This window comes from Cnephaeus nilssonii, assembly GCF_951640355.1.
Source record: "Cnephaeus nilssonii genome assembly, chromosome: 2".
Lineage (NCBI taxonomy): Eukaryota > Metazoa > Chordata > Mammalia > Chiroptera > Vespertilionidae > Cnephaeus > Cnephaeus nilssonii.
Window position 1 is genome coordinate 98,895,728 of NC_137073.1, and position 25,155 is coordinate 98,920,882.

The following is a 25,155-nucleotide window of genomic DNA, read 5'->3' on the forward strand; positions in this document are numbered from 1 at the left end:
AGGAATGCCTGCCTTTATTTGGGTGATCATCAAGGCTAATTTTTTATACATGACTTTTGCCCAACAGTCTGACTTTAGACTCTAACCTGGTACAATGCAACTTATATATGCTTTACACATTAATCAATGTGTTGTGTTAACACTTGGATTAGTAAAAGTGAACATGATTTTATATAAATTAGGAGCTTTAAAAAAGTAAACATAATTTGGATGAAATTTACCAACAGCTGAAGCAATCTACCTTCAAAATTATATGATAAACCACTTTTCTTTCCAAATCTCAACCTCAGTGCAAGAGTTTTTTTATCAAATACTGAACAAATTAAGTTACAGCTACTATAAAATAAATGTTGATGCATCTAAGTGTAACCCCACAGGGGTAATGTTCTAAAAGGTATGTGAAATCTCACAAAAAGCGATTCAGAATCAGAATTTTTTCAGGGCTAAGTAGAGCATTGTCCAGGGGGTGGAGCAGAGAATTTTCCATTTCTTACCATCTAACAGATAACTATGCTTAAGCTTGGTGAGCATGCAGCGGCACCAAGGGAAGCCAAATAGTTCTGTAGGTTATTTTATCCAGATTGTGGTAGATTGGACACTGGCTACAGAGAATTATCCTCCTTGGAGGTCCTGATTAAAGTTAGAGGGGACCTTAGTACAAAATCCTAGTAGAATCAATGCAAACTATTAAATATTGAATAAATGCCAAAGGTTCTACAGCAATTTGTTGTCTGAAAGAATATATTCCATATAATTATAAAGTTGAAACTAACCATCTGTTTCAATATCATGGCATCACGTTGGTCAGCATTGTAAAAATGAACATCTTGTTTTTGATGAGCATCATTTAGGTTAATCTGAACATATGAAACACTAATGGTAATTTAAATCAACACTTATTGTGTGCCTAAAATGTGAACAGCCCAGCTGGTGTGGCTCAGTGGTTGAGTGTCCACTTATGAACCAGGAGGTCACAGAAGGGGGGCATGCAGGAGACAGCCAATCAATGATTCTCTCTCACCATTGATGCTTTTTATCTCTCTCCCTCTCCCTCTCCCTCTCCTTTCCTCTCTGCAATAAATAAAAATTATTTTTTAAAATTTCAAAAGAATAACTTTTAAAAAAATGTAAACAGCATGGTAGAAGGCAGTGGAAACAAGAGTTCCTATTCTCAAAGTGTTTGGCCAGCAAAAGAGACAAAGAATGTATGCAGATGGCTTTCATAGAAAGAGCAATGGGGTTATTTATTTAAGACATTTATTGAACACCTAGTATAAGCCTGGCACTATGCATATAGCTACAAATACAGACATCAGAGATAAAGTCCCTGCTTTCAAGGAGGTGAAGATAAGGTTGCAGGAGGAAGCAGGAAGAGATAAGTCACAATACACTGTTCTAAGTGTTTTGGAAAAATTCAGAGTATTCTGAGTCACAAGGTAGGATGAGCCTACTCTATTCTCCATTGGGAAAGATTATCCAAAAAGTTGGCAACTGGGCTGAGTTTTTCAAGATTGAGCATAATTAGGAAACCAGGAAAGAGGTAATGTGGTAAGAGCATATGACAGAAAGAAGAAAAATAATACAGCAAAATATCACACTGATGAATCACAGACAGGAGAGAGAATGGTGTATTTGGAGATCTGCAAATATATTTCGTGTGCCAATGTACAGGGGCCAGTGTGGCAAGAAGTGAGCTGGAAAGGTGAGCGGGGACCAGACCAGAAAGCCCTGAATGCCAGTTTGAGGAACTTGGACTTTATTCTCAAGGGGGATTTTAATCATGTCCCTAAGATGAGCAAATGTTTATATTGGAAAGATGAATTTGGCAGTGATATGGAGAATGGCTAGGAGGGAGGGCAAAGTTGGAGATGGGGGTTAATTAGAAGGCCTCTGCAGTAGTCCCAGGGAGAAATGAAGAGTGCATGAGCTAAGGCAGAGTCAGTATAGATAAATGTGAGCTACACTAGGGGAGGCAGAATCCTTAGCACCTACCAATTGATAGGGTACGGAGGCTCTGCCAGATGCTTCAGTGAGAGTGGTGCTACTCCCCCAGATGGAGAGCTCAAGAGGGACATGTTTAAACAGGCTGACTATGAGTTTGGTCTTAAACGTGGGGTGTTTGAGATGTGTCCAGAAGGCAGCGGAATTTGTGAAAGGATCCTCCCTTTATCAGTGGGAAAGGCTTCAGATTATTATTTTTTTGGGGGGGGAGGAAAGAGAGAGAGGGAGAAAGGGAGAGAGGGAGAGAGGGAGAGAGAGAGAGAGAGAGAGAGAGAGAGAGAGAGAGAGAGAGAGAGAGAGAGAGAGAGAGAGAGAGAGAGGTGTTTCAGAAAAAAAGCCAAAAAAAGCACTCTGGCTCCCAGAGCCAGGAGCGGATATGGATCCAGAGTAGAGAGAGAGTGGCTTTCGGTTGAAGACAGAACAACTTGCTCAGTGAAAATGAAGTTAAGGGGATATGATGGTTAATTTTATGTGTTAATGTGCCTGGGCTCAGGGATGCCCAGATAGCTGGTAGGTAGGTAGGTAGAAATAACTGTATGAGATAGAAAAGATTGAAAACAGTGTAAAGATAAAATTCCAGAAGTCAAAATTGTCTTTGGAAGCCCAATTGATACTGCAGAAAAACAAGTTATTAGGTGAAACAGACACACACATACCTAAGATACACAGGGAAAGGATAAAAATACAAAGAAGATGAGCAAAAAGGAAACGGAGGAGGAAGAGCAGAAATGAAAAGATACTGATCTTGATGAAGACACTAAATGGAATGTAATTAACAGGATAATGAAGACATTATAGCATTCAGATTTCTTCACTGCAAGCTAAAGAAAACAATTTTGGCTAATTTAACCAGAAAAAAATTTACTTAAAAATAGGGGTTAGCTCACAATCTCCAAGAAGGTTTCAGAACAGGGCTTGGAGTCTAGGGAACCCAGAAGTGTGCGGATAATCAGGCAAAGGTATTGCATTGTGGACTGCAAGAGTATTGACTGCTGGATCTGCAATGCATCCACTTCACTGCTGTGTCTGGTACTTGGCAGCAGGTGCCCAGCTATGGCCACCTGCTTCTTCCCTTGGTGACTTCTGGTTCAAAGTCAGCAGCGGTACATCTCAGTGGATAAGTATACATCTTACATGTACCTGTAACCCAGCTGCCAGGAAGGCAGTGAACGTGTGGTGTCTGCCACATTCTGTAGAGGCAGAAAGACTTTTCCAAATACACTGGGAGGTTCTTAAATGTAGGCAAAGCCTACAGCAGGACCTGGCGACTTGTTTCTAACAACCAGAATACAATAAAAGTGATGGAATATCACTTCCGTGATTAGGTTACAAAAGACTGTGTTCTCTGTTGCTGGACTCACGCTGGCTCTTTCCACCTGCTCATTTGATGAGGCAAGCTGCCTGGTTGAGCTGCCCACCTGTCAAGGAACTGAAGATACTTGAGGCCAACAGTCGTGGAGGAACTGAGGCCCTCAGTTCAGTATCCTGTAGAAAAATGGAATCCTGCCAATAGCCATATGCATGATCTTGGAGGCAGGTCATTTCTCAGTTGAACCTTAAGATGGTTCCGTCCTGGCTGAAACCTTAATTGCAGCCTGAGCCAGATCCTGAGCCAGAAGCACACAGCTGAGGCACACCTTGCTTCCCCACTCTCTGAAATGGTGAGGTAATTATGTTATAGTTTTGGCCTACTACGTTTTAGAGACTTGGTTACAGAGTTATAGAAAGCCAATAATAATAATAAAAACAACCACAATATACCTCTTACTGATTGTTAGGTCAACTAAAATGAAAACTATTGATTATTTAGGAAAAAAAAGAGCAATGAAAAAATTATCACACATCACACATATGAGTGAACTTTCACTTCCGGCATCAAGCGTGTAGTTTTTAGCAGACCAATGCCTCAGTGGGAACAACCAGAAAAGCTGGATACATTGTTGGAGCCTTGCTGAAGCATCTTGGACTCAAGGGGCCAAGCTCCTGGAGAGAAGCAAGCTTATTGGGTTAAATTTCTGCCAAGGCTGGGTAGGAAACGAGGGTCCAAAATCTCAGAGAAAAAGACGATGGAAGCTGGTAAAGAAAGCATGGCCCCTTCCTGGCCCTCCCTTCCCCTGAAAGACCATCCAGAGGTGGTGCAGTTTACCCAGTCCTCCGGACGGGCCCCTCAGATGGGCAAGCCCCTTGCAACAGCCATCTCAGGAGGGAACACTCACATGACACCCCGTCTCCCCAGCCTCACTCCCCTTGTCCTCTTTCCTACTCCTGGGAATGGTGATCCCTGATAAAGCAATGGCTCATGAACCCTCTGCCTGAAGCTTTGCTCAGTATTGAAACTAGATTCAAAATAAATAAACCAAAAACTAAGCCATTTTTTGAGACACTGGTGATAGCTAATTAAGAAACATAATGGGAAAAAGCACCCCATAAGCTTTACTATGTTGTATTGTCATTATCAGTTCAAAATATTTTCTAATTTCCATTGGGATTTCTCCTTTGGAACTAGAGGTTAATATATGTGAAGTGCTTAAAAGGTGCATGGTAAGCATCCTCTCAGTGCTAGCCTTTATTATAGAAAAGCACAGAGATACATACACAAACTCCTATATCTATACACATACATATGCAGCATTACAAGTAAAAGACAAATTTATAATATATATGACAGACAAAATAATGATAAGAGCTAGCATTTATGGAGTGTCCTGTACATGGACTCTGTATGAAAACACTATGTACTGTCATCTACATTTTACAAATGAGGAAACTGAGGCACAGTAATTTGTCCAGGTCATACAGTTGGAAAGTGATGAAGGCTAATTTTGAACACAAGCAATCTTACTATATAAAGAGCTTTTGAATTATGGTCCAGAGAGGCATAGAGAGGCATAGTAATCAGTTTCCCTTCTCAAATCCTATTAAAACAAAATAAGAAATACCTTAAGTAAATCCATAAGATATTGAAAAGCCAATGGGAATGCCAATGGCATAATAAAACAGAAAATCCTGGAACATATAAAGCAGCTGGTAATCAATGTATAATAAATGCTAACAGAGCTGAGAAATTACAACCTTACTACAGTGTAACTTGAATTCCAAAAAATGAGCAGGACCAGGAAAAAGCGCTCGCTGTGGTGGCCTGCTAGATACCACAAGGCAAGGGCTGAGGAAGAGCTGTTTGGTCTCCAGCTCCACCTCAGAGAGACGTTGCCTCAAATCGATTCCCAGGCTGCTGGTATAAAGTGAAAGTTCCAGAAATGGGCCCTGGGCTGAAGATGAAAGTTTCCTTAGGATCCAGGTGCCCAAGGCCATCATGAGGGACTTGGAGATCTCATTTCTACAAACATGGAAAGCCAGTCTCTCCACCCAGCTTTAGATAACTACATGGTTTTGGGGAACGCCACGATCAAGAATCTGTCTCAGCAAGCACAGCTAGCAGCTGCTGAGAAATTCAAAGTTCAAGGTGAAGCCATCTGAAACATGCAAGAGAAATACAGACTTCTGATTAAGCGGAGAGTGAAGAGGGGAAGTTAATGAAACATGTGAACATGAAGGACGTGGAACTGGTCATATCCCAAGCAAATGTGTCAAGAGCAAAGGCAGTCAGGACAGCAGTAATGACATTGTAAATGCTATTAGCAATTATAAATGCAGCCACCTGAAAATGAGAACTCTTGTTTATTTTTGTGTTTCAGAAGGGTGACTGCAGTTTGGTTTGAAATTTGTGTGTGTGTGTGTGTTTTATCATTAATACAGTTATGTCTTCTATTTCCTGCTTGTTGGCCCATATATGTTACTTTAAAGGAAATGATCAGAAAAATGCAAAGAAAAATTTCTGCATGGATGCTTATACAAACATTATTGATAATAACCCTGGCCCTCCCCTTTTCCCATTAAAAAACAACAACAAAACAAAACAAAAAACCACACACCCCCCAAAGAGATAAAAAGGGGCAATAACCTAAATGTCCTATGAGAGAATAAATAAACGGTACATGCATGTAATGTATGCCATCTCATAGTTAGTATGTGTATTTTAGAAGGATATGAGAAAATGATCAAAATACTCTTGTCAGTGGAGTAGAATTCCCTTAGTGGAGCCATAATGTTTGGGAAGACTAGAGGGTTTCGTTAATTAACTAAAGAAAATCTTTCTCAGCATGCATTCCTAAAGACTAGCTGGTGGAGACGACTTATTATGTAAATGCATTCTTGGTCCTTAAATCCCCTCCTACAGACATTGATTAATCTCTCTCCTCTGGTTCTCACCCCTGTACCCGCGACTGAAACCCATCTAACTCATCTTAAGCTTTCCTCCTCTTCGTCTTCACTGGAGTCTACACCTAGTCGATTGGTACTGTCCAGGTGGAGTGCATGAGGTTAGGGAAGGGATCTCCAAATCTGCTGGCTCATCAGAGAGAGACAAACAAAAAAATAAAAAAGGAAGCCCTTGCACAGCATATGGCTCCCCTCCTAGCAGAGACACCTCTCTGACTCAGCCTCTGCTGCATGATTATTCCAACAATGACAGTGGCTCTTTCCTCCTCTCACCAATGACCCCCTCCTAGGAGGGGGCTTCTGCAGTGGAGAGAAAAGCTTCTTGGCTGTAAATGCACGGTTGTTATTCCTGGGTGGCAGAATATCGCTTTCGTTTTCAGTAGTTTTCAAAATTTCCACAAATAGCATGTAAGTAGGAGAGGAAAAAAGAATCTCCCCTCTACCCTTCTAAGTTCTTGGCTAAGACTCCCCTGTAATAAAAAAGATTAATAGAAGAAAAGCAAGCAGAAGTTTACTGGTAATAACATGTATACCTCCTGTACTAGTATAAGTGGGTAACTCCTCTACATGGCCAAGCCCAGCACCTTAAATGACATCTTCAGCTAAAGACAAAAGAAAGATTTTGGAGGAGGGGCAGCTAGGGGAGGTGACCAGAAAAAGCACAGTAAACAGGTATATGGTTATTATGCAGATTTAGGTCATTACCTTCTCCATTGATACGAGTTTCTAGAGATTTAGAGTCACCCTTCTGTTCCTGATACAGAGCTGTAGACACCCTACAAACAGAGATTTTCCTTATAAATGTAAATATCCTGGCTGGGGGGAAAGGTGCCAAGGAGGTGAAAATGGGGGACATCTGTAATACTGTCAACAATAAAAAAATAAATTTAAATAATGTAAATCTCCTTTTATTAAATGTAACTTGTTGGTTTTTAGAGCTTTTCCTGTATCTGCTGTTTCTGAAAAATAATCAGTTCAATATAATCCTTATGCAAAGAGGCAATTTTGGGGTGCCATATTCTGCTTCTTTTTATTTGCAAATGATAAAATTTGAAAAAATTCAATCAATGTCATATTAAATATTTTCTTTTTGTCTGTTTAAGAGTTACAAACATGATCTCTTTGACAATTGGGGATTTCTTGTGTGTGTTTTTGGTTTTAAAACCCACTTTATTAGGATTAACACTTTCCTATACAGTCAAATTTTTTCTTATCACTACCACCCGCGGGTATCATTCTCATTACTGTCATCAAAATATTCCTTGTTATTTAGTAAATGGATTTCAGCATAAATATATATAAATAAATTGTATATATTTATTTTAGAAGTTTTAAAATCTAAATTACTGGGAGTTTATCATTTTTCAAGTGTAATTTTTAGCTTCCATAAAGGTCATCTTAAAACCAAAATACCTTTTAAAATCAGGGGAAAGTCTGTTCACTGAGCACTGAAAAAGATAAGAAAACAAGCTGAAAGGAGGTAAATCTCTCCACTGTTATGAGTTACCTTTTGCACATACATTACTTTTAATCTATTTTAAATTAGCTTTTTATTCTGAGCATATGTTCTTGCATTATGCATAGCCTGTTCAATTGTTGGCAGCGATGCAGGCTCGGGGTTCTTGACTTTGTGTAGGGAAGTGTTCACAATATGAGCCCAGGTGATTTTGAGAGTACATTTATTAAAGCTGGGGGCAGGGAAAACGAAGGAAAGACTAAGATAGAAGAGGCAAGATTATAGCGATAGCAGTGAGACGAAGCATGGCTGCTTTGGCCCTTTAGAAAGAAAGTCACAGAGACAGAAGTGAGCCGGCTGGCTGGGTGGACTCAGGAAACAAGTAACCAAGGCAAAAGAGGGGTCCTTGGAGAAAGAAAGCAAAGATATGTGCCTTAAGAAAGAAAGGGGGGGGGGGCAGAGGGGAAGGTATAGATGTGTGTGTGTGTGTGTGTGTGTGTGTGTGAGAGAGAGAGAGAGAGAGAGAGAGAGAGAGAGAGAGAGAGAGAGAGCTAGGTCCTTTGCCTTAAGGGTTTTTATCTTTTTCCTAAAGGCAGTCCTTATAGGGGAGGTCTCAGGAGAGGCTCTCAATAGAATATCCATCAGCTTTCCTGGTGTGTCCTTTCAGGGGTGTGGTCTCTACTGATTTTTCTGTGCTAGAGCAGGGGGTCATTGTTCATTTTATCTAGTCCTGAGGTCAGCCATGGCATCGCTTCTTAGCTTCATCTGGTTTTGTTGCTTTCCTGGGCCTCCAGCTGATTTGATGCTGATCAGAACCTCATTGTCTTAATGCTTGAAGGAGAGGTCTTGCAAGGGAGAAGGAGGCAGGTGAGTCCCGGTGCTGGATGGGGCCAGTTTGAATCAGTCATCTGTCTCAGTCTCCCCATTCCATTTGCCAAGGAGTTTTCCTAGCTTCTTACTATCCTGCCTCACAATTAGTCTTTGTATGCTGTCCTTTTCCCCCTAATTGTTTCTCTTAAGATTTAAAAAAACAACAACCTACATTAATATTTAACCTCTCTCTTTTTTTTTTTTACTGCTGAAACCTTTTTTAATAGAATATCCTTCTTTATGTAGTTCATGATTTCCTTTTTAGTGTTGCTTTTAAAATTTTGACTATTTCTTTTATACTCAGATCTTGGAAAGAGTTTTGTTATGACTTAGGGTGGGTGTTCTCTATCTTGGCACTATTGAAGTTTTGGGCCAGATCATTTTTTGTTGTGGGGAGCTGCTCTGTATATCATAGGATCTTCAGCAGCATCCCTGGCCTGTACCCAACTCCATTCCAAAAGCACCACCCACTAGTATGACAACAAAAATATGTCTTCAGACATGGACAAGTGCCCCCCAGGAATGGGGGTGGGGAGGGGAGAGGGAGTGGGAGTGGTCCAAGTTGCTCCCTGTTGAGAACCACAGAGCTAGGGTGAGTTTTAGGCTTGTGTTACCATGTTCAATCATAATTTGTAAACAAATTATTATCTGAAACGTTAAAGTGAACAGGCCTTTTGCAGCAGGATATTGTTTTCAGACAGAAAACAGGTAAGAGCCTAGGAAATATCACACTTACTCAACAAAGTGCCCCACTCACTCCTGTTATTTTCTTCCTGCCAGTGGCATCAAAAACAATTTTGAGGAAGCTTGGCTATGATGCTTCATGCTATCAATCAAAAAAAGGTCAGACATGTAATGCCTCCAATCCCACTCCAGTATTCTAGCTTTGCCTGCTACGAAGGAGCAGAAATGCAGAAATGTAGATGAAATTCAAATTTACCCCTGTTAAAAACAAGACAGCAAGCCCCAAATGGAGTTGCTTAATTACACTTTCTCTCCTAGAAATAGAATCGTAAACCAGTCAATCAGGTATCACCCAATTTGCATTAGTTAGGTCATCTGACAGACAGGCCCCTGCAATCCCCTAAACCAGCAATTTTCAACCCTTTCCATCTCATGGCACACATACACTAATTACTAAAATTCTAAATAAAGCACACCAAATATATATATTGCTGATCTGACAAAACAATAGGTATAATTTTGATACATTCACACCAGACAGCTATTATTGTGTTGGCTGTTGTGATTTTTTTATTTGACAATCTAAGGGAAAAGAGGTCAGTGCCCCTGACTAGATAGGCAGATTAGGCAGATATTTAAAAATTCTTGCCACATACCAGTGTGCCTGCCATGACACACGAGTGGAAAATCACTGCCCTAAAGAAAAGTAACCTTGTAACAACCAGCCTGATTTTTTGCCTAGTATAACTTCCTTGTTCCCATTCCCTCTGACTATAAAGTCTTAAAAACCTGAATTGTTAAGCCTGGCTGGTGTGGCCCAGTGGTTGAGCATAGACCTGTGAACCAGGAGGTCATGGTTCGATTCCCTGGTTCCATACCTGGTCGGGGCACATACCCCAGGTGTGGGCTCGATCCCCAGTGTGGGGTATACAGGAGGCAGCCAACCAATGATTCGCTCTCATCATTGATATTTCCATTTCTCTCTCCCTCTTTGAAATCAATAAAAATATATTTAAAAAATAACCTGTTTTTTTGTTTGTTTGTTTGTTTGTTTTTTATGGGAGAAACTACATTGATTATCTTAGCCACCTCTGGCAAGCACACGTTTGTTTTTTTAAAAAAATCAATCAATAAATAACGTTTTAAAAGCACATAATAGTTCTTTTGAATGAAAATTTTAGTTAATATTTACTTATTTAATCCACATTTATTGAGCTATTACTAATGTCAGCCACCATAGTATACGCTTCAGAGAAAAGGTTCATTAAGCAGATAGGCTCTAACTCTAAGTACTTTATAATCTAGCACAAGGGGCAGGTGGTGGGAAACCAGATAAGTGCATACCTGACCACAATGCAAGGTTACTGTGATGAAGGTTACAAAAATCACATTTAATGTTTGAGTTTGGTAGAAAAATAGATGATTTTCAGCCAAGGGGAATTGGCGATCTGTATTTGAGATCCTTCTAAAGCTTGGGTGGCCCTGTCACATCATGCTGACTCAATTGCATTCCAGATGTCAGTGAGGTTAAGGATATCCAGTGGGCACAGTAATTCAACATATTTCTATGCCTTTAACATGTCAGGTAAAAGGCCTTTCAACATTTTCAAGATCCAAGGCAGAAAGACCAAGGGAGAAAATAATGTTTGGGTATATTTTTGTAATTTTTAAAAATGCAATATGATCCTTTCTAAATCAGACATGCTCTTAAGATATTTATTGGTTTGAAGTTCTCAAAGTATTTTGGAGGAGATTGAGGGAAGCATTTTTGGTAGAAATTTGGAAACTATCTCATAGCTTTGATGGTATTTGTATGCAGTTTAAATATCCGTGAGCTTTCAGAGAAGATACCAGATTCTTGGAAAAATTTCAGTTCATGGTAAGTTGGCAAGGATTAAGGCACTTAGTAAGGGTAGAGAGGGGACTGGTCAGCTAGGTTATATTTGGAAACCATCATTAGTGGAAGAGCCAACAGAGACAGGCAACTATGAAGAGATGCAAGAGGCAAAGAAAAAGAGTGAAGGAAAGAATTATACCAAACTTGCAGGTTGAAATGACAAATGCAGAAGGCAATGGAGTGTAAAATCAAATGAAGAACATGATGGATGATCAAAGAGATTAATCAGATATGGAACCACCCATCTATATTCCTTCATGTTCCCTTTATGCCAGTACATACATTTTCAAATTTCTGACATCTTTGTTGCATTTTCAGATGTCTGCTGTCTTTTTTCAATGTGAGATTAAGTCAACCAAAACTTTGACTTTACTTGTATATGGTATCAAATGACTAATTAAGGAACAACTACAAATTACTAAGAGAGCAGAACAGTTTTAGTTAATTTGGTTAAGCAGCAAAAATACATTTCGTATCACATGGAGCAGCGGTTGCCAACCTTTCGGACCTCATGGACCACCAGTGGTCTGAGGACCACCGGTTGGCGACCGCTGACATGGAGCACACCAAAATGCTATGACTGCATCTTTGTCTTACAGATTGCATTCCCACCTGGAAACTACAGTTTAACCAGCTGCACCATGCCTTAAACACAGAGGCTGATTAATAATTACCAGCTTGATCACCTGAATCATTCATATATTTGTTCAATAAGTACTGGCTGAGCACTACTATGACCAGGCACTGTTCTAGGTACTGGAAACAGTGGAGTGAAAAAACCAATATTTGATGAAGCCAGTGTTGTAGTAAAGATGTTATATTTGAAAAGGAGCAAACAAAATGCACACTATATAAATGTATAATGTTAATAGTAAATCAATATAAAAAAGAGTAAAACTGGGCAATGGTTAGAGTTAAAATTGAAGTGGAGGAGTCGACTCAAGTAGCAAGGTTAAGGAAAGTCTTTTTTATGAGGTTTCTCTGAGCAAAGATCTAAGTGAAGAGATGGAGTGAGCCATAACTAATGGAAGAAGAGGGAAAAGGTAGTGTATTTGGGGAATACTTAAGTTCAGCCCAGGGCAGGAAGGAATAACAGGGATGGGAGATAGGGTGGTAAGGAGGTATGGAGGTGTCTTCAGAGACGCATCAGGAGCTAGTGAAGACTTGTAGGACATGCTAAGATTTTTGATGTTGCATGAAATCTGATGGAAAGCCATTGCTGGGTACTGACCAGGGGAATGACATGACTGGACTTACATTTGAATAGCATCATCCTGGCTGCTATAGGAGATGGATTCAAGGGTAAGAAACAGGGTGACAGGAGGCTATTTTGATAGTGCTGGGACACCATGATGGTGGTTTGAACTGGGATGATGGGGGGTGAAGCTGAATAGTAGTAGTGAACTTCAGAAGAATTTTTTAATACACTGACTATTTGATATGAAAAATTCAAGTCTAGGATGACTCCACGGATTTTTGTTCAAGCAACTGGATAAATGAACACCTGGTTTACTGGCATAATGAAGACTGGGAAACTAGCAAGTTTGGGGGTGTTGTTTGCTTTTGGACTGGGTCACTTTGCAATGACTGATAGGTATCTAAGTAGAGCAGTCAAGGAGATAATGTGACACCTAAGTCTTGAGTTCAGTGGAGAGGTTAGAATAGGAGACATACATGGTGGCCTTGTCTGCACATGGCTCTATGTTATGTGTTGACACTGCTTCTGTTCAGCTGTACAATTGAGTTCACTCTGTATGGAGGACTCACAATACACAGATTGTGCTTTGCCATCCTCTTTAAAAATCATACCCTCCCACCCACACAACTTAATCTCTTGCTCTGTAACAGAGTTCTTAATTTCTTTCTTCTCAGTTATTTGAAAAACAACTGAGAATTCTATGCATTGTACTCAGTGGCCACAAGGACAAGTTCATGCACCGCAATGGTGCCAAGTGAACAATTATGGAGCATCTGTAAGGGCTAAACTTAATAGAATTGAAAAGCAATTCTGAAGAGCTCCCTAGGCTAACTCTCCCTTTGTGGAGGATGTAGCAAGGTCATTATATCTAATTTAGCTCCGAGGTCATTCTGAAACCAATCTGACCCAGTATAGTCTGGATTGTTTTCTATTTAACAACCCTGAAGTGACTCCAGGGGACACCAACAGGATGCAGTCACTAGGGAAGTTCAAAGAGAATATACTATGGATATCTAGTGATGTCAATAAATAACTTTTTGGGACATACTTGCCTGGGCCCCTCCCTCCTTTCACCTATCCTTGGATTCGACTCAAGAAAATCCAGGTTTTTAAAGGGTTTACACCTCCACATTGAAAGACCTCTTTTGGTGAAGGGTATATTTTACTGTGTGTGTGTGTGTGTGTGTGTGTGTGTGTGTGTGTGTGTGTGTGTGTGTGTGGTGGAGGAAGAAAGGGACACATGGGAATGGAAATTTTTCAAGGATTTGTTGCATTATTTATATCTTTCTGCTCACTTATATAGGTTGAAGTGATGTGCCTTCTAGTATTTGCTCAAATTGATAGACTTGCCTCTCCCCCCATAGAAACATGGATGAGAGAGAAACATCAATTGGCTGCCTCCTGCATGCCCCATACTGGGGATCGAGCCCACAACCCAGGCATGTGCCCTGACCAGGAATCCAACCAGCAACCTCTTGGTGCATGGGACGATGCTCAACCTACTGAGCCACATCCACTGGGCCCCTCATTGTTGTTTTTTTTTTTTTTTTTTTAGTTGGTGGATGCACATCAGCTGTTGGATGGCTGCCAGTCCTGTGGGTGCCCTGTTCTTCATCCTATGTCAGTGTGTTATCATTTCTTCCACTTGGGTGCCAACAACTGAGTGTGGTTCATCTGTTTTGTGCCCCCATTATTCTCTATTTTTACAGCAGAGGGTGAAGTCAGTTACAAAGGTGTTTTTCCTTGGTCCATTGAAGACTCACTGAGTTAATGGAAGATCATGAACAAATTTCTCTTTTCAGGGAGTGGTGAACTCTGGAGGTCAAAGAATAATGTTTTTATGTGGTTACTCACCATATCAAGGAAAGTTAATTTTTTCTTACTGGAGTTATTTTTCTAAAACAATCAACTGAGAGGACATATCTAGCACTGTGGCTGTTGCCTTCTTTACCCATGTGACTTTGCTGGGTGAGTCATTCTGCATTGTTTATCCAGAATCCACAGCTTTTATGCTGTCCTTCAAATAATAATGTACTTTGTTACACCTGGTAGAAGCTTACTAGGCACAAACTGAATTATTTAGGGGATTTTTAAAAAGCCAATTTAGACACCTTTTATCTCACAAACTTAAGATCAAGGCTTATGATATCGTAAGACTGTGGCAATATACAGACTTGTGCAATGTCATTTTGACAGGTGATGACGGAAAATGAAAGCATATCTACAACCACATTTCTTCAATGTGATAAGTTCCTAGGGCATTCAGGGATTATTATTTTTAAAATGTGCTTGCTGCCTTCCACTTTGCTACCAAAAATAAGCTAGTCTGAGGGGGCTAAGTGTTAGAGGACATTCCTGGCAACTATTTCGTCTGGGACCATTTGTGACAGCATTCTTGACTTCTTTTTTACTACGTTCTTTCTCTGTTTTCCAACCAAACCAATTCTGTCAAAAGAGCTGGGGCATTTATTTTAAAGCCAAATATACTTTTTACTGCCAAAATGCATAATGGAACAATTATTAATTTAAGCTGGTAGTTTATCTTGCCCATTTTAGAAAATCTAACTGTTAACCGGAGTCAGCGCCGTCAAACACATGTACTGCAATACTGTTTTAGGAAGCAGGAGAGAAGATTGGGGGGGAGGAGGGGAGGTCATTATGTTTGAGCCAGAAAATCTGCAGTCAGGGAACTCAAAAGTTCTTTGTTAATAGTCCTATGACCTTGAACAAGTTACTTTGCCTATCTGGGTCTTCAGCTGTTCAATGCAGCCAAAATGACTGTCCAATGCGAGTCTGCTGTGGCCAAGACCTTAAAAGTGTTTCACTGGTGAAAGTCATCATTGATTTGGAGAGTCACACTGGTAGACACACTGCAGCACACAAATCCAATGCTTTGTCATTTTACACTGTACCGATGTGCAAACTAGTGGATGTGCATGGGTTTCATCTACTTCCCTGCAGGCTTGATTTTATTTTCAGAAAAGAACAGAGTGCCGGAAGATGAGCCCCAGAGAGGTTTTGCGGAGTGGACTTGCAGAGAAACTGGCTCTGGGGTGAGTAAAACTGAGATCCGAGGTTGCAGACACTTTAAGGGAGGAGAGGTGTCATTTGAGTCCGCTACACAACAAGGATAACAGTGACCACTCGCCACAGAACGTGGCACTAGGAGGAACCACTCCACGGAATGACCCAAGATACTTACAATGTCACCAAGATCTTTACAAATAAATCCGGATACTCACTGCAGCAGGGAGGGAGGCGAAGAGGACAGAGGGAGGACACAGGTTCCAGAGACTTCTGCTTTTAGGACTCTGGTGGCACAGTGAGCGTGCCCTTGAGGAAGAGGGTTGGGAGGGCAGGGAGCAGTCCACGGGAAGAGGCCGTTACCATCTCCCGGTTCCACGCGCCCTTTTCCCGCGCCCTCGGCTCAGCGGGCTCGGGCGCGACCAGGGTACCCGCCTCACGTGTCTCCACCCCCACGCGAGTCCCCAGCTCGGCCTCACCCCGCCCAGCGCCGCCGCGTCCCACTCGCCCACCGGGTAACGGTTTCTGGACCGGCGGCCTACGACCCCCTCCTCCTCCTCCTCCTCCCGGCCCTCGAGAGCCGCAGTGGCGCGCGGTTTGGAAAGGGGTAGTCCGCCCCGGAACCGACGTGAGCGCTCGGGGCGGGGTCGGTGGAGGGGGCTGAGGGATCCCCCGCCCCCGAATTCAGGCGGGTCCTCAGCGCACCTCACTCCCAGTCCGGAACGCCCCCTCCGCTCCTCCTAACGAGCTCCACGCTAGGTCCCTCCTTAGACCTCCTCGCCAGCCCACCCCTCCGCTCGCTGCTCCTCCCCCTCCGCCCCCGGTCCCTCCGCCCCCCCCGCGGCTCTCACGCGCAGCCGAATTCCGCGCGCCGCCTCCGTCAGAGCCGAGCCGGCGGCTCCACGGAGCAGTAGCCTCTGCCGCCACCGCCGGGCCCTCCCGCTTCCCCTCTCCATCCCGCCCCCGCCCCTGGAGCCCCAGTCCCTGTCCCCCACCCTCCCTCCTTCTTCCCTCCCGCTCTGCTCTCCTTGCGGCGGCAGCCCCAGCCCGGCCCTCCAGCGGGGCTGCCGGGAGGGCGGCGGCGGCACCACCATGAGCTTTGAGGGCGGCCACGGCAGCAGTTGGTGCCGCGGGGCAGAGAGCGGGGACGCCGAGCCACCTCCGTCGCCGCCGCCGCCGCCGCCACCGCCACCACCGGGGGAACCGACTTCAGTCCCCTCGCCCTCGCGCTACCTGCCGCCGCTGCCCGCGCCGCCTGCGTCCCCCGAGCGCCCCGCGAAGCTGGACGAGCCGCCGGCGGGGGTGGTCCCGCGGCGCAGGGGCGCAGACGAGCTGCCGCCGCCGCCGCCCCTGCCACCCGCGGGCCAGGAGGTGTCGGTGGCTGGCGACTCCGGGGAAGGTCCGAGGCGCCTTCCAGAGGCGGCGGTCCCCGAAGCGGCGGTGGGGAAGGGCAGCCCTGGGGAGCCTGAGGCCGGCGCGGGCGGAGAGGGCGAGCGGCAGGGCGCCGGCGACCAGTCTGAGACGCGCTCGGTGTGCAGCAGCCGCAGCAGCAGCGGCGGCGGCGGCGGCGACGACCAGCGTGCCGGGCACCAGCACCAGCACCACCAGCCCATCTGCAAGATCTGCTTCCAGGGCGCTGAGCAGGTAGGGCCCGGCGGGAGCCGGGGCAGCCGCGGTGGGGCTCGGGCGAGGAGGGTCTGTCTGGTCTCTCTCGCGACGGCCGACCTTTCAGCACCACGGACAGCGCTGGCTTCTCGGTGGCACCGCTGTGTGGCTGGTCGGGTCCCTGGACTGAGAGGTGTGTACTGTGTGTTCGCCTTTCCATTTCTGTGTAGGCAGATGAAAATGTCCCGGTGACGAATACAGGGTTTCATTTGATCTGCACTTCCCCCCCCCCCCAATCTGGTTTTGCAGTTACACATTCCTCAGGTGTTTTAATGATAACGCCATAAGTATCTTTTATTTACCAAATGGATTTTGGTTTATACATAGAGACAAACCTATGTCCTTTTCCTACAAATGTATCCTGAGGCAGATTGTCTTAGAATACAAACTGGGGTGAGTCATGTCAAAACCAGAAGGGCAGCGTCTTTCCTTCTTGTAAATTTTGGTGACTTCATCTCATGATGTGACAAGCGTGTTACACTTTTACAGGAGAAATAGGAATGTACTTTCGCCCTGTGAAAGAGAGGCTATTTAGACAACTACGTACTTTATATTTTATTAGAATCAATTCTAAAATATAAACCCCATTAGAGGTGCATGCAAACTTATATGAGAGTACTCCTGGATACATCGGGATAATATATTACTCTTGCAAAATGTGTGGTCTGAGAAAACATTAGGTTTAATATTTTTTAAAAGTAAGGAAATTGCATAAGAATATAAAGGCTTTCGGGAATATAGTGCCCCAAGTCAATATTTATGATGATACCTTTAGAAGAAAATAAAAGCATCATGCTATTGCAAGCTGCTTTCTGGGATGCCATGCATTTCTTCTTTAGCAATGATTAAGAATAACTGCAGAGGAAATGCATCTGACCATCCACTTAAAAGTTATTAAAGAGATTTAATAGTACAGCTTTCCCCTAGGAGTATTGGGAGCTACATCTTGCAGACAGTTTGTATGTGGGTAGAACATTTATGTCATAACTCTAAGCAATATCTTTGAAATAGTTTTAAGACTTTAGTTTCATTCTCATCAGAGGTATAAACATTTAATTTCATTTTCTAGGGTAGAGTTTGATGCTGATATCCTTCTGGGTAACTGGCTTTGAAAGAGAAGAAAGCAAGTGTTAGATTTTTAAAATAGAGACACAAATACAAATATTCACACTGAGCTGTTTTGTTTTCAGGGGGAGCTGTTGAACCCCTGCCGATGTGACGGGTCAGTTCGATATACACATCAGCTGTGCCTGCTAAAGTGGATCAGTGAGAGGGGTTCCTGGACCTGTGAACTCTGCTGTTACAGATACCATGTCATAGCCATTAAAATGAAACAACCTTGCCAGGTAAACATTTGTGACATTTTCCCCCCTGAAATAATGCTGCTAAACATATGTGCACTTGAATTAACTATTACTAGGGTTATTTACATATGCTACTTAAAAACACTTTACGCAAATCATGGTAAAATCAAGATTTAGAATTTCTAGAGATGTTCTTTGAGAATTCTGTGACATTTGTATATGAGAAATACATTTTATCAAATGGTTTCCTTTATTAATATTTTATTTGTTGATGAAATTGTATCCATCTTTGTTTCTAAAAAGAAAAGTTGGTAAAACGTCTTATACTCCAATTAAATCAATTTTATTAGTTAGAAATGTTCACAATTCATTTTAGAAATACTTTGTTAATTTAAATGGGAGGGAAAGAAAGAGGGAATTGAAAAGTTAGGAAGGAAAGAAAATCATATAAGCACTGAAAACCTGGATGAGCTCAAGTTATGTAAAACAGATGCAAGTAAAACAAAACTTTACTAGTCTGGAAACTTTGTCCCCTTATTCAAAGAATAATGAATAGAACCTAGTCCTAATCTGGATACTTTTTCCAGGTCACTAGGCTTTCTTTTTCATATGAAGTTTGTTGTTTTTTTTTCAAAGTTAACTTTTGATTACTTGCATTCTTTGCTGTGGTCATCTATATAGTAGATGCAGAAGTATTCCCAGCAGTTACTCTCAATAATGCTACTGAAATGGTATATATTCTTAAACTTTTTTTGTGTGTATATAATCAAATAATAGCACAATACCCATAAACCTGCAAATGCCCTTGGGAAAACAAACTTTTTTTGTTGTTGAGGTGATGGAACTGATTCAGTCCTTTGAAAACACTAATGTAAATAACATAAAATACAAAATAGTGAGGATGACATCTTAAACTGAAGCAGAATAGTGTGTAATTGACAAGATCTATAGTGTCATAGGGTCAAAGTTAGACAGACATAAAAGAGTAGGGTTCAAAGCACAGAGACAAAGGAGATAATGGGAGGGAAAGAAAGAGGGAATTGAAAAGTTAGGAAGGAAAGAAAATCATAAAATCTAATGTTCCATGCTTCTATTTAAAATACCAAATTTAGCCCAGCCAGTGTTGGTTGAACCAAGAAGTCATGGTTTGATTCCCTGTCAGGGCACATGCCCAGGTTGTGGGCTTGATCCCCAGTGTGGGATGTGCAGGAGGCAGCTGATCAATGATTCTCTCATATCATAGATGTTTCTCTCTCTCTCTCCCTCTCTCTTTCTCTCTGATATAAATAAAAACATATTTAAAAAATATCAAATTTAGTTTGCATTGAGCAGTATAAAATAGGTGAAATTGTTATTGTTTGCAGAAGAAACCTGAAAGCTGAATTACTACTGCATTAATAATTTAAATTTCACAGTTTTTAATTTATGTATCCTTCACATAATTTGAAATTAATTTGCATCTTTGATTGTCACCAGTTAAGGCATGATTATCAGGCATGAAATGAAAATACCAATTTTTTCAAACTGACCTAAGGCTTATAAATAATTTGAAAAGAATAACTAATGTGGATGAGTGATGTTATCATGCTGAAGATAGGCATGAACCTGACACATTTTCCCAGAACTTCTAATTGATTGAGCTCCTTTGGTATAAATTTATGGATCCATCATAGTTGTCTTGAAAAACAGATGGAACCATGTCCAAAGGTCAGAATATGAGTAGTATAATTGAATCTACAATAATTTTGTGAATTAATATGTGGAAATGATAAATAGAGAGCTTTGGGGCTCTAGTGAAAAAATCCCATGAAAGTGCTGTAGTTGAATGTTCAAGAGCTGAGATAGAATACCAATATTTTAAAAGCTTAAACTTACCCTACCATGTATTAATTCATTTGGGATGATTACTTTTGAAGAAAGTAGATATAGATCCTTGATATAATTTTAAACTGTAAAAGAGACAATGTGCTGGGACAAAAATACAATTTACTAGTAATTCTAATCCTATAGCAAAATTAATTACAACTGTATTTCACTTATTTAAGAAACATTTAATAATTATTTTAACAAAAGCAGTTTTCCAAAGTATGTATATGATTGGGCCAAAAAATCCAAACAAAACAATAAACAACCAAAACAATAAATTAACCCAGAATTAAGGATTAATTTTATGACCTATATAAATACTACCATGATCTGTAACCTGATCTGTTTGTTTTAGTGACCCAGAAAATAATATTTAAAAACAAAGTTGACATGAGTTTGATGATAGCTTAGATCATGCCAAAGAAAATAACTTTCCAGGACTGCAGGGTATGTATGTAAAGCTCAATTCTCTTAATGAACAGAAATACGTTATAAGGTTCCCAAAATGTGGGTCCTTATACCTGGGAGTAGTTTATCCTCAGATGAAGTTTGAGTAATTGTCAGACATTTCTGTTATGAATGACCCATAAACGGAGCATTTACTCTGTTGTGTTTTTTTTTGGTTTTCTCTTGTGCTGCTGTGAGGTCAGTTAGCTTTAGCATTTATTACAGTCACTGTGACGTGGCAGACATTGAATAAGCAGCATGTTGTGGCCCTCACCTTCACTCCCCATATCCCTCTGTCCCAAGTATAGAGCCCTCACATAGCTTTGAGCAGGTGGTTTCTTGGACGTAAAACTGACTAGAGAATAAATAACAATAATAATAATAATAATAATAATGAACATTTTCTGAGTTCTTACTCTGTGCCAGGCACTGTTCTAAGTGCTCTACATGTATGTGCCAATATTGATATTTAATCTTCCTAACAAACCTAAGAGATAGGGAATATTACTGTCTGTACTTTACACAAAGGGAAACTGAAACACAGAAAAGTAAAGTAGCTTCCACTTGACACATAGCTAGTAAAAGGCAAAATCAGGATTCAAACTTAGTCTGGTTCCTAGGTCCATGGTCTTAGCCACCATGCTTTATACTGGATAGGGTTCTTCTCAGCTCCATCATAGCCAACCTCACGTTTTTGAGTCAAGCAGCAACTGGTTTCAGCCTGGTCTCTAAGATGGTCTAGAAAGGCTTTGGCTATCTATTGCTGCATAACAAACCATCTCAAATAATTAGTGGTGTAAACAACTATCATTTATTGCCCCTTAAGAGTTTGGGTTGATTGAGGTCAGCTGGGAGGTTCTGCACATGTGGCATCAGTCTGGAGCTGACTTCATCCAGAGGCCTGACTGGATTGAGACATCCATGAGGGCTTACTCGTTTCACTTGTTCTTGGTGCTGGCGGTTGGCTGGGAGCTCAGTTGGGGCTGTCAACTAGTGCTTCACTTCTCTTCCTATGTGACTTGGACATCTCACAATATTGGGTTGGATTCCAAGGAAGCAGAGGTCACAGATCTTAAAGCCCAACCTTGGGAGTGACTATTTCATGTCTGCTGATTTCTCCTGATTAAAGCAAGCCACAGGATCAACTCAGACTCAAGAGAAGGGAAAATGGACTCTACCTCTGGGGTCTGCCCTTTTTAAAAAAAGAGTAGCTATCTTTAATTTATCATAGGAGCTAGTTTCTGAAATGGCTCTATTTACTTACTCTGGTCTCTGCATTTGGTTCTCATCAGGTCCAGACTGGTCAGTAGGCACCCACCATAATTTCTCTCCCAGGGCTCAGAAACAGAGAAGGTTTAGAAAAATGAATGAAAGGTTGACTCCCTCAGTAGTGCTAGATGAATATCCTCAAGTACTTTGAGAAGTGATTATTATCATGCTGTGCCTCCTGGTGTGCAGAGGGACCTGGGGACAGGAGGGAAAGGAGCAGTTAGCCAGGAAGCAGGTGTGTGTGAGGGAAATATGCTGCCATGAGTCTACAACCTTAGTTTTACTTGTTTTTCTCATTGAGATTAGAAGGCTTTGAATATTTGGGTCTCAACCTCCCCATTTCATGGGATTTCAGTGATGCTCAACAACATGACCTAATAGAAAACTGATGTATCTTCTGTGACATTTTTAAACGTTAATTGCTGTATCACTAGCAGTGGGAGTTAGTTAAGACATTTGAAGTAATTAACATGCATTCACCATGCTACCTACTCCTAGAATGTATCTTATTGATTAACATAGTCAAGATGATGCATTAATATTATTGTAGAATAGTGTGGCATAAAATTTGTAAAATGTAAGAACACATAAGATCAAAGATATATTTTAGACATGACATAGTAAGCTAATTAAGCTATATTCAAGTTTGTGAATGCTTTCAGTACTTTGTCAAGAAATATAGGTGCTTGAAGAGATAATATTTACTAGATAAAGCATTGTACGGGAAACTTCAAACTTTCTGTGAGAAATGAACTGTATTTCCTAAACATAAAAAATACAATGTAAGTGGATGGGAAGAGCTATATTACCTTGAACAAGTTACTTTAACTCTTTGTGCCTCAGTTAATTAATCTTCAGAAGATAATAATGGCACCTATTTTATACATTATTTTGAGAATGAAATACATAAACATATGTAAAGTGCTTAGAATAGTGCCTGGCCATTTTAATGTTGGCTGTGATTATTACACTAGTGGCCTGGTGCACAAAATTCGTGCACGGGGGGGGGGGGTTCCCTCAGCCCAGTCTGCACCCTCTCCAATTGGGGACCCCTTGGGGGATGTCCAACTGCTGGTGTGGGATCGGGCCTAAACCTGCAGTCGAATGAACATCCCTCTCATAATCTGGGACCGCTGGCTCCTAACCGCTCACTTGCCTGCCTGCCTGATCACCCCTAACTGCCTCTGCCTGCCTGCCCGATTGCCCCTAACCCCTCTGCCTGCCTACCTGATTGCCCCTAACCTCTCTGCCTGCCTGATCACCCCTAACTGCCCTCCCCTGCCAGCCTGATCTAGTCCCCAACTGCTCTCCCCTGTCAGCCTGATCTCGCCCCCAACTGCCTCTGCCTGCCTGATCACCCCTAACTGACCTCCCCTGCCAGCCTGATCTCACCCCCAACTGCCCTCCCCTGCCGGTCTCGTTGCCCCCAACTGCCCTCCCCTGTCGGCCTGATCTCGCCTCCAACTGCCCTCCCTTGCCGGCCTGATCTCGCCCCCAACTGCCCTCCCCTGCCCACCTGGTTGCCCCCAACTGCCCTCCCCTGCCAGACTGATTGCCCCTAACTGCCTCTGCCTGCCTGATCACCCCCAACTGCCCTCCCCTGCAGGCCAATTTGGTTCTGATTGGTCGGTTTCTATGCCAGTCAGCGTCAAAAGCTCCGCCTCCTAGGCAACCATTGGCTCCTCACAGTTCACCCAGATTTGGTTCTGATTGGTCGGTTTCTATGCCAGTCAGCATCTCCTATCTCCTGGGCCTATCTCCTGGCCTGATCAGAGAGGTAGGGCTGATCAGCAGCCCCTGCGGAGGCCCAGAGAAAAACAGAGGTGTGGCTGCTGGTGAAGCCCGAAGAGAGAGAGGCAATGGCTGATCAACAGCTACCATGGAGGCTGTGAATCAGACCCTGCCTCTCTCTCTGGGCCTCTCTCTCCAGGCCTGATCCATAGCCCCCTTGGCAGTCAGTGCTGGGTCGCTGTGCCCGCACCTGCAGCAGTCAGTGCTGGGTCACCACGGCAGCCCAGCACTGACTGCAGGACTGACTTCTGGTGTTTGGTCGAGCCTTCGGTCTGTTGTTATGGACCCTGGGTTTTTATATATTAGGATGTTCAAACAGATGGGGACCTTCAGTTGCTCTCTGCAATGATGCTCACTGGTCCCTGTGGTTTTCTTCAGGCTCATGTCACCTAAGTGAAGTTAATGACTCCTCTATTCATTTCATTCTTTATCCCTGGATTTTTGTTCCCTTTTCCTGTAAGAGCCCATCTAAGTTTCTGGCCAAACTTGTTACTGTAAATAATGAATGAACCAGCATTTTAAAAACCAGGTGTAATGAGATATAGTGGTCTCAACACAGGGGAACGTATTTACTCTCAGATGTCTCTCCCTGTGGGTCTCTGCTGGAGGTATGAGACGCTTTTATATGTGGCCGAGCACAGGGCAGTGCTATTCATGGTGCTCAAGCAGCCGTGGTTTGCTTACACTTTGGCAGGAGGTGGGGGAGCTCAGAGATCCCTGGGGGTAGCCACGAAGGGGCACAGGCAGGTGACCAAGCATCAGCCCTGAATAGTGGCGTCCATCAGATTTCCCTCCTCCTCCTTTGTTGCTCAGAGCACCAGAGGAAAGGGCTGGGAAGGGACTTGCCTGGGAAGGGATGGAGACTTACAAGTAGGCCATGCACCTTGCAGAGATTAGGCCCCCGGCCATTTTTACTAACCTCTACCATTTTTATTAGCCTTCTTACTGCTTTTCCTTTGAACGCTTATCATGTGCTGTCAGCAACAGGTCTCATAGCAGTGAGAATGACAAGAGAGTCTCCTAGGAAGGAGAATAACTTGGGAGTATTTTTCATTTTTACCCATATTCTGAAAGCCCTGGGATTCATCAAGACGGTTTTGAATTAGAGAGGAAGTTGGCACCAGGTAGGTTCATCTTGGCAAAGGTTCTAAGGTACAGCTTCTGGACGCATCTGTGAAGTCTTTATAGAACTTTAATTGACTTCTTGAGGACCCTGGCATCATTATTTTCCTAATGGGGCTCTGTCATGGAAGGGGTATTTTCACCTTCAGGAGTGATTAAGTTGTTCTCATGACGGAGCTGATGCACTGGGAGAAGCTGACAAATTACCCCTGAAAATTGACTATGATTAGAAAATGTATTAAGAAAACATCAGAGCATGAACCTTATCAGTCTTGCATGCTGT

At 42.5% G+C, this 25,155-nt stretch overlaps 1 protein-coding gene across 1 annotated transcript in view; it reads left to right on the forward strand.

Annotated features, from left to right (window-relative positions):
- Positions 1 to 16,500: 16,500 nt before the first annotated feature.
- Positions 16,501 to 25,155, forward strand: part of MARCHF11 (membrane associated ring-CH-type finger 11) — a gene marked incomplete at both ends in the record, with an annotated part of 95,145 nt that continues 86,490 nt past the window's right edge. The window contains 2 exons of the mRNA XM_079796502.1: positions 16,501 to 17,052; positions 18,264 to 18,419. Of these exons, the coding sequence (XP_079652628.1) occupies positions 16,501 to 17,052; positions 18,264 to 18,419 (708 nt within the window). The remainder of the gene's footprint in view (positions 17,053 to 18,263; positions 18,420 to 25,155) is intronic.